The 10,637-nt window shown below is 38.8% G+C and overlaps 1 protein-coding gene across 11 annotated transcripts in view; it reads right to left on the reverse strand.

The window, feature by feature from the left end:
- Nucleotides 1-10,637, reverse strand: part of ATP8A (ATPase phospholipid transporting 8A1) — a 78,352-nt gene that overhangs the window by 50,879 nt on the left and 16,836 nt on the right. Inside the window, exons 1-2 of one of the 11 annotated variants that reach the window (XM_017618977.1) lie at nt 4,463-4,543; nt 629-1,535 (exon numbers count right to left, since the gene is read on the reverse strand). The exons of 6 other annotated variants lie outside the window; for them this stretch is intronic. In XM_017618977.1, coding sequence (XP_017474466.1) covers nt 629-674 — 46 coding nt within the window. In that variant the 5' untranslated portion in view covers nt 675-1,535; nt 4,463-4,543. Of the gene's footprint in view, nt 1-628; nt 1,536-2,936; nt 3,556-4,462; nt 4,544-10,637 lie in introns of those variants that run through there. 4 more of the 11 variants (XM_017618978.1, XM_017618976.1, XM_017618981.1 and 1 more) reach the window with 4 other exon arrangements.

Below are 10,637 nucleotides of genomic sequence, written 5' to 3' on the forward strand. Positions count from 1 at the left end.
AAAAATACATAAAAATATAACTCCTAAACTTTGTGCAAAACTTACGAAAATTCAGCAAATTTTCATGCAAATTTTCAACCTTTTAAACAGATTTTTTAGAATTTGTTTGAGTATACAGATTTGTAGCCCAATCAATTTTATTATAATAAAGTACAAGTTTTAAGTAGCTAGGAATTACCGTTGCGTTTGGCAATTTTTTTTTTCACGCAGTCTCTTCCATACAAAAAATTTGATGTGCCAATACTTTGTTCGGGCAGGTATATTTTTTTGAAAAATGTTTGCTAAAAAGGTGAAAGAAATTTTTTACAGAAATAAATTGGTACTCGAATCTATAAAATCTGATGTGTGTGAAACAACGTATAAAACCAGCGGCAGATTACCAAAAACAACGTCACAGCAAACAAATAGAAAACAATAAACAAAAAACCCAGTGCTTAATTGAGACACAAAACAGAGGAGATAAAAGCAAACAAAAAACCACTAATTCAACCAAACCAAAAACTGCTGGCGCGAAACTTGATAAATACCACCACATATATAAAATGTGAAATACCACTTCTCTACACACTTTAAATGAAGGCTGAGAAGACAAAAGGACTACATAGTATATGTATGTGAGTATGCTTACTGCTCAAACGCATACGCAGCGACCGATAAACGTTACGAAAGGACATTGTGTCACGTCGTCGTCGACGTGCCTCCGCCTGACGTTCACGTTCACGTATACGATTTTGACGACGTATGGCCCGCTCTTCAGCAGCAGTTGCGCTACTTTTTCGACGTCCCGATGCGTAGCACGATGACGACGACGAAGTGCCAGCAGCAGCTGCAGCACCGCTCCCACCACCCTCGGCCCCACCGTAATTACTCTCACCGACGGTCGCAAAAGCGATACTCTCCGCAGAGGAACTTTTACGTTTGACGAAACCCAGGCTGAATGGTTGTGCTTAAACGAGTGGGGTGTACGAGTATGGAAGGTGTAAAGAGTATAGAGTAGAGAGTGCTGTAGCAGGCGAAAGGCAGTTGATGATTTTGCGCTGGCTGAGAAGATGCTGGCGATTTGTTTATTTTATTGAATTTAACTAGATGCTGTTTTTAATTCTTACAAATATTGCTTTCACTTTACACAAAGTGCTTGCTCTCACTATTTTAGTATCTTAGCACCACTTGTGAAAAACGTTTATTTTGTTACTCTCGTTTTTTCGCTACATTTTTGTTTACACTCGTTCCTTTTCTTTCAGTTTTTCGCACAATTGTTGCTTCAGTGAAATTTGTTTGAAGGTACTCTTTTAGCTGCCTTCCTTTTCGTCTTGTTGTTTTGCTGGATCTCTGCGTTTTCCAGTTTGACCTCTCTTCACTGCTTGTCAAATTTGAACCTCTTCTTTTTCTCACTCTCCATTTGCTCAGGATTTGTGACGCATGACTTTCGAAACTTAGCTCGGGACGGCAGCATTTTATTTACAAAATTTATTTCTTTCTTTTCTTTTTTTGCGGTATATTTTAAAATAGTTTGAGTTTCAACGGTTTATTTAAATCTAAATAATTTGAGGAAAAAGTAAGTTTGAAATTTTTAATTAAGTTATAATTTTAATTGAATTGATCTTTCTAGCGTACTTTTTTCATTATTAATGGTACATCGCTAGGTTAGAGTGAAAAGTTGCTAAGTCCTCTTTTAAAAATTTGACAAGAGAGGAAAAATAGTCCTTCGAGCCATTTTCTTCAAATTTTCGCCAAGCTTTGAACACAACATTTTGCGTATTTAAAGCAACAAAATATTCCTTAAGAATCGGAGGGATTCGATCATTATTAAATGATTTCGTATTATTTTTGCCTTATCGGATTTTCGGCGCATCTTTTGGACTTAGCAAATTTGCCTTTCGATAAATATAAACGAACAAAAATAAGCATGTACCTCAATCCTTTTCGAAACGATACATTTGTTATTTCTCTTCCTACCTTTATTAAAATATGAGTTGTCAAAAAAAAGGACTTAGCAACTTTTCACTCTAAACTAGCGATATATTTAAGTACGTATATCTATCTATCTATATATTTTTCACAGCCAAGTACATGTGAAAATCTGTGTTCTTTTTACTATTTCGCAATTTTTTAACTTTCTTAAAAAAAAATATTTCTTATCAAGGCTTAAAAAATTTAGTTTTCGAAAATGGATTGCGTGAAAAACACTTTTAAGTCAAAAACTAATTTTACATATTATTTTAATTTTTAATCTCAAATAAGTATACTAGAAAATTTAAAAATTTTAGAGCTCTAGACAATTGAAAACATCATGGAAGTTCTCAAAACAAAACTTCAAAAATCGGATTTGCCACAATTGATTTAGTTTACTTTAGAAATAATTTTTTAACTACCATGAATAATATAAAATTTTCTTATATATGTATGTGCAGTTTAGAGTTTCAAAAATAAGATTTTAAGGTTTGATTTTTTCTTATTTGAAAATTATTATTTTTAATTACCATGAATAATATAAAATTTAAAACAACTTTTTCTGACTAAAGTAATTTGTATTTTAATTTTTGGCAATAAAAATATGATTTCGAAATATTTCCTAAAAATTATACATATTTTTAATTTAGCGATAGTTTACAATTCGTATTAATTCGATTTTTTTTATTTCAAATTTTAAACTCATTTGTTCAAACATCTTTGAACACTGGTTCGTAGGTAAGCCGATTTTACGTAAGAAATTTAAGTGATAGATAACTCTTTTATTTGAATTTAATATGAAAAAGTCATTTTTCACTTAATTTGCTGGTGCAAATTCAAATTTATATTTTTAAAAATTTTGATTTTTTTTCAATTCTAATTTTTTATTTTTATTTTATTTTTTCAATTAAACATTTTGCATTCAACTTTTCATTTCTAATATTTCCCAATAGGCGCACTACTTTTAGTCATAGTTTTTTCACCACACTCTCTTCACTCGCCTTGCCACAGCTACTTCGTATAGGATCTGACTATTTTTAGTTTCAAAGTGGAAATGGTCTCAACGTCATTGTTGTTATCGGACATTAAATTGCCAGTGTGAATGAAAAACGCCAATTAGCCGCACATATCCTGTTGTTGAAGGACATCGCATTTTGTTATTTTCTCATTTTGTAGCATTTGCGTTGGAGCGTAAGCTCCACATGTTCACATTTTTCAATTACTTTTGTACATTAAATATGCATACACATATAAGAAACAAAAATAGATTTTTCCACCGAATAAATAAACTAAACAGGATATGCGCCGTTATTTCACATGCACAGCCATTGGTACAAAGCGACGCATGATATTTCAGCGCTCAGCAGGTGGCTACGCCCCGGTGGAGTTTGTACGTACGTATGGATTTGTAAAATGTATAACACAAAAATTAGCTCATGAAATTTTCAGCACGTTTCACTCAATATTTACTTTTCAGCATATTTTCATTTATACACGAACTTTTTTCTTTCCTTTTTACACCTTTTCGAAAACTTTTTCCTAATGCCGCATTATAGCTTCCTGCCAATTTGGCAGCTTAACTACAAGGCTAATTACTTCTAAGTCGCATTCTTNTTTTCACTCAATATTTACTTTTCAGCATATTTTCATTTATACACGAACTTTTTTTCTTTCCTTTTTACACCTTTTCGAAAACTTTTTCCTAATGCCGCATTATAGCTTCCTGCCAATTTGGCAGCTTAACTACAAGGCTAATTACTTCTAAGTCGCATTCTTGGCCTTGCTATTGATTTATCACCACACCGCAGACAACTAAGTGTGTATGTCTGCCACTGCAGCATTGGCACCTTAGAACACTTTTCTTAGCAGACAATTCGCTAGCACAGGCGTTATCCTTGCAAGGTGGTGATGTAATTGCGGCAGCTGTGTTTGGCAAATTNCACTTCTAAGTCGCATTCTTGGCCTTGCTATTGATTTATCACCACACCGCAGACAACTAAGTGTGTATGTCTGTATGTATGTATGTAGCTATGCCACTGCAGCATTGGCACCTTAGAACACTTTTCTTAGCAGACAATTCGCTAGCACAGGCGTTATCCTTGCAAGGTGGTGATGTAATTGCGGCAGCTGTGTTTGGCAAATTTCACTAAAAATTAACAAAAAAACATTGTAAAGCAATTTCATTCCGCTTAGCACTTTTGCAAAATTTTCAGCAATATACACAATTTTTATTCAATATTTTCGCTGCTGCTCGAACAGCCACCGCACAGGACACTCATCGAAAAGGTACTGTGCTCTGTGACTTGTCGACGTTGTGCTGGAGAAATATGTGCCTAAGCGAGGCGTTAACTACCCGTTTGCCTCAGCTGCTATACTCACACGCGGCAGCAAAAAAAAAGCGCACCAAACAAAAACCTCTTTTGGAATCTTTTTGTTATCCTTGCTATTGTGCAATACCCTCTCTCTCCGCGCCGCGCCACGCGCTATGCAATGCCATATTCAAATTGCTCACCGCTCATTCGGTGTGTATTTTTTCGCCAGCTATGCATGTAAGTATTTTGGAATTTACGCGTCCATTCGCACCCGACTCGACACGGCAACTGAACGTATCAGCGACACTGTAGAGTAGACGCTGCCGAGGCCGTCGATTGGTCGCCTGAGCGCGCGGCAAAACGAGTCCTTTTTTTGTGTTGTGTACAGCAGTGCTGAGTTTCGAAAAGGTATGAACGTACCTACTAAGATATACTTAGTACTCTTACCTAAAACATGAAAAATGTGCCTAACCAATAAATTCGACTCTACTGTGGCTGGCAAACTAAATCGACAGTGCATTGGGGTCTAAGCGGATTACTCGTTAATGCTGCCTAGAGTCCACAAAAATATCTCTATTTTGGCTGGATCGGCGGTATGCTTTGTGAACGATATTGCACCGTAGGTCAGATTAGGTTAGGCTGTGCTGACTGCCTTTGATACTATTTAATTGACTTGAACTTGTTTCTAACTGTTTACCCAGAAATAGAATCCAATGAAGCGTTGCAGTTCGCAGATTTTCGTCGAGCTTACGACCAACAGATAGTGGAAAAGGTACTGGTGGAGCTCCGGTACCCTGATCACGATAGTGCTTGAATATTCCGACGTCGTCAGAAAACTTGAAAATACTCTGGGCAAATTTTCACTAAGGAAACCCACTCGGCGCATGTGAGCCTGTAGAAATTTCGGGCAGATGGGGGGTCTTAGTCTTAGCAGCGTCAACCCGTTTTTGGCTTATGCCCCCCTAGTTTGGAAAATAAAACATTACGAAAATTGCCATACTACGCTTCAACGAACTCTAAACCCAACGTACTTGCTTTCGGTCAAAGAGCAGTAGCTGCGAATATCTGGCGGTACATTGCATAAGAAGTCTCAGGAAAAACAGTTTCTCCAGTATAAAAAAAAAGATGTGGGCTTCCTGACACCATGTCAAAAGGAATAACACTGGTCTACAAATTTCAACTTTTTTTCTGCGAATAAGACGGGACCTGGTGTTTCTGAACGGATTTTTCGTGCTGAACACGAATCCGGGGTCAAAAATGTCCCATCACGTCACGTTTTCGAGAAAAAAGGGGTTGAAACCCCTAAAAACAGCGTTTTTGGCCATTTTCGAAAAATTNATCCAAGTATAGGAAGCCTAGACATACGAATTCTTTCGCTGCAATATTACCAGAACTTAGCTATCAATTGAAAGGGATCCATAAACCGAGGCATCAACAGTCTCGATTTGCGCCAGAACAAACCAGCGCAGAAGTATTTGATTGGCTAAAGAGGCTATAGGAGAAGTGATCGTTGTTAACGAGGATACCCTAGCATTCTTTCAGCTCTCGGACCTTTACCCCGCTCTTAATTGAATGACTATTACCCCAGCCTTTGACGAAATCCACCTTCTTATAAGGACGCATTTATGTAGAGTATTTTTTTTCAAACCGTCCCGGCCCTCTTCAATACTAGGATCGCCTTCTAACTTGTCAGAGTGAATTTTTTATATCCTTTAGCTCTACGAAATCACTGACAAGAGAAAGGCTTTGACTCGACATAAAGCAATTTAGGTTCAACTGATCTTCTTCGCAGAAAACACTCTCGATCGATGTGGTACCTTAGACACTTTTTGAGAAATTGACAGGTTTTGAGTACGCCACCTTTGAAGTGGCTACGCGATACATAAATCGGATTGATGAGAGGCTAAGCCCGTCTTTCCCTGAGTTTCTTCTATGGTGTTGTCTGGCCTTGCCAAAAAAAAAAAATACGAGTAAAAATCGTTTAGCTTTACTTAGGTAACCTGATATCATGCCCTGGGGCTCATCATTTCGAAACACAGAACATCTTATAGATCGCAGTGCCCATCGTTCTCAGTGCTATTCGTTTTGGTTAACTAATTTGCGAAGAATTTGTTACTCAACTATCTGCACACACAGCAGTGGTTGGAAGGAAGCGTCGGTGAAATTTTAAACGGATGGATCGAAGTTTGACAGAAGGGTCAGTGGAGAGGTCTTTTCCAGGGAGCTCTCCATAAACCTTAAATTCGGGGTTCCAGATCACTGTAGTGTTTTAAGGAGAAGGTAGCTACTACTAAGAATGCAGTCGATTCGTTGCTGTTGAACGCGATGACGGTAAGTGAGGTTAACATCTACTCACGCAGCTAGGCGGAGCCCTGTGCGCACTTACGGTACGCTCCAAACTTTTTGGGGAATGCCTTGATTCATTTTCGATTACGTCAGACGATATGCATATATGCGGGACATAATGATATCGCAGGAAACTGGTTAGAGACGGCACCCTTGAGGAAGTATCGTCAAAAAAAGAGAGAGTGGGAGTTCGCTTGACTACTTGTGGATTCCTCCTGGAACTATTGGCCTCGGGTCAACTCCGCGTACACTGGGTGAAAACCAGGGCATGTGCTACTGGGAGGTCCTTAGGCTTGGCAAGCCGGATCTCTCGATTCTGGTAAGTGTACTGACAGACCACTTATCCAATCGTCAAACCCATTTTATAGCAGCTGCATTAAGAACGAAGTGGTGGAATCGTCTCAACATTTCTTCTTAAACTGTCCAGCTTTTGTTAGATTGCGGCTTAGGCACTTGGGTTTGTACTTTCTGACCAGTCCGAAGAAGCGCTACGGGCCTAACATCTGCCGCCTTTCTCGCTTAAACTTAACAATTATCGTTGGCAGTGGTATAACAAAGGACCAACGAACGTGACATAAGTGAGCCCCTTGACAGGGGGCAACCACCTTAATCTTATCTAGGTACTTTTTAAAGACGATAATATGCTCTGAAGTTGCCATACATGTTTGGCTGAGGACTAGATGAAAGGTCATAGAATAAATAAATTACGCACTCAAAACTACTTTGTTTTGTGAGACCGTACCGAATTTCAATTGTACCTAATGCGCTTTTTAGCTAAAAAGGGACAGAAAATGTTACAAATGTGCCCATAAAATCAACGCTGCTGCATACTTAAGTATATATATACATAAATGCATGCGAGTATGTGCATGACGAAATCGCGCCGCTTACCAAAATACTTGTTTACATATGCTCCAACGTATAACTATGACTGTATCGAGTTATGCATAATACTTAATGCAAGTATGAGTGCGTGCGTGTTGTGTGTGTGGGTGCATTTCTCTTGCTGCATAGGAAATGGAAAATTTTGCACCTTTGCTCGCTCGCGCGCTCGCCTTCGTTTGCTGCGTGCCTGTTTCTTTCGCCTTAGCTGCGTTTGTGTGTTTTCTATCCACAACTTCGGACACGGCTCACAAAAGTCATTTGAGGAAAAAGGTAAATAAATGCGTGTATGCTTGTGTATGTTAAACACAATACTTGTTTGCACTTCGTATATTTTTTTATCATCATACTTGTGCCATTAAATATTGCATACAAATTTACTTAGCAGATGCTTAACGATGGGCAGGCAGCGAAAAAAGCAAGTGAATGAAGACGGTCGACAGTAATTATCCTTAAGACATTTTTCTTCGGCTACACATTTTACGTGCGCGTACACACACATACTAAATAGTAGCGAACATACAATTCTGTTCTTGTTTGTGTATTACCTATAAATATATTAATTTAATTTCTCATACAACAACTCTTCCGCCCCTAATGCATTTTAATTTTATTTCTTCTACAATTTTCTTCTTCCTTCACTATTCCTTTTGCTCTTTTAAAATATTCGCTCAACTAAAGCATCCTTTAGCAACTTCATTTGCATTTCCATAATTCTTGGTTTACATTTATTATTCATTGTATGTATTTGTATGCGTCAATTTGCATGGCTTTAAAAAAATTTGCTTACCACCAATTTTGCAACTTTTTCTAGTCGTACCTATTTTCTTTGAGACTTTTAAAAACCACATGTTGAGTCCTTTTGCTAGCCTCGTTTCTCACGCGAATTGCATGCATACGTACATATACACTCGTGTTAAGCTTGTTAGGACACTACTGCATATTAAATAATGCAAATATTTCATTCTCAAGAATGCGCTGACGTCACCCACTGGGTTGGCGTCAGACAATTTAGAAAAAGAGATGACTTGAAAGTCCAAAAGCGGTTATTATCTGATGTAGGGAAGGCATTGGTAAGAGATCAGGCCTCTCCCTTAACATAATATTTTGTTGTATGTTTTATGGGGTCCTCGTCTGGACAAATGCGCTAAATAAGGCCGCAGTAGCTAGGCACCTACAGCCTTTGCACTCTGCCACTCAACGCTTGAGGCCAATCTTCAGCTACGCCCAAATCGGGAAGGACCTCCTCCGCGCCTTTGAGACCAAACGTGGATTTAAACAATGCGATTCACTCTCGTGCGACTTTGCAATCTGATGCTGGAAATTGTAATAAGAGCTGCCAATCTGAATCGCAGTGGCAGTGGTGTTTCTGGCGCAGCATTTTTCAGTTTAGAAAAATCAGCTTAAGAGGTTGGTCTAGCGGTGAAGACAAGAAAAGTACCTCCTGCCAATAAAGGGTTCACGCGTTTCGGGACACACACCAGCTATAACTTTGAAGTAGTGAAGGACTTTGCCTACCTAGGATGCAGCATAAACACCACCAAGAATGTCAGCGTGGAAGCGAAGAATAACTCTGGCCAACAGGTGCTACTTTGGGCTCGGTAGGCAATTGAAAGAAGAGCCTTCCCTCGACGAACATAAATTACGCTCTACAAGTTTCTCGTTATGCCAGTCTTCTATATAGCGCAGAAACGTGGACTATGCCGAACAAAGTTGAGAAAGTTTTGATTGCTTTCTAGATAACTATTCTGTCCAAGATCTACGGCCCTGTTCGCGTGGACGACGGGTATACGAGAAGACGAACTGTATGAGCTTTCTAACGACATGGCCATAGTTAAGCGCATAAAAATATAGCGATTGCGCTTGCTACTCCGGTGAAAAGATTCGTCAACTCTGCACCCATGGCTGGACAACGAAAGCAGGGCTAACAAAATGAAAAGATCACGTGCGGAAGAACCTATTTACTCTCTGCATGTGCAACTGGCCCGAATTCGCACAGGAGAGAGGCAATTGAAGGAACTTGTTGGTCTCGGCCAAAACCGACAAACGACTACCGCCAAATAATAACAAGAAATACCTGTTTATAAGGAACAGTTGCAGAAACGTCGGCGGCAATGATGCTCTGGTTGCTTATGGCGATTTCGTTTCTACAAAAAATGTTGCATTCTCATCGCCCTCTTCTTAGTGTATTTATGTGCGTAGAGGGCAAGGAGAGGGTTGCATTTTTCGGTAAAAACGAAGTCGGCATTAATCAGATGATTGCGGCAGCCCTGATTCAGCGTAAGTCGCAATGGGCCGGCGGTGATACCAAAATAGATGCTGCTTTTATGCTTCATTTCCCTAGAAGTGAAACTAAGTATTCGTTCTTATGCAGGTCACAATGTCGATTTCGCCACCGTATAAACAACGGGTAATTAACGGCAAATTATCGAATAGTTAGTTTGGGTTTAGTTGGTTTCCCTAATTGGTTTTCAGAAGGTGCCCTGCTAACTTCCACGGAAGTTAGCACGGCACGCGATATTCTTTAAAATATGTCCGTGGCAAAATTATTCTTTTCACGGATAATTTACGGATAATTAACGGCAAATTAACCGATAGGAATTTTCGCTTTGAGAAAAAGTTGTCCTGCCAACTTCAGAGAGGTTATTTCGCCGACTTCCTAGCAAGTACGACAGAAATTATTAGACTGCGTACCCATTCCATTCGTATAAGTTTCTCTCCAACAGTGGGTGGCTCACATACGGCGCCTACCCAATAAACATTTGGGTTGGAGGTCAAGTGGAGATTCAACACATATTCCAATTTCCAATGCTTATTTTCAAGTGTTCCTAAATTGGAGAATCAACCCATTCTCAAACAAAAAGACACATTTTTTATATGCAAAATAATCCGAGTTTTCCACTTGAGAAAAGCTTTGATATCAATTTGTATTCCAACTTTATTTAACATTTAGTCAAACCTCGGAAAAAATAGGGAGAAAATGTTTTTTATCCACTTGAGAATCAAGACATTCTCAAAGATGGAAAAAGTTTGCTTGGTAAATATTGTCAAAGTGCGTTCCAAACTCGAGACAACCACCTGACATATTCTTATCCTAAAGGCAGAAAACGAACAGGATATACAAATGGACTGCATACAGTCATACCA

Source organism: Rhagoletis zephyria, unplaced genomic scaffold, assembly GCF_001687245.7.
Source record: "Rhagoletis zephyria isolate East Lansing unplaced genomic scaffold, Rhagoletis_zephyria_1.1 Rzeph_scaffold_01756, whole genome shotgun sequence".
NCBI lineage: Eukaryota > Metazoa > Arthropoda > Insecta > Diptera > Tephritidae > Rhagoletis > Rhagoletis zephyria.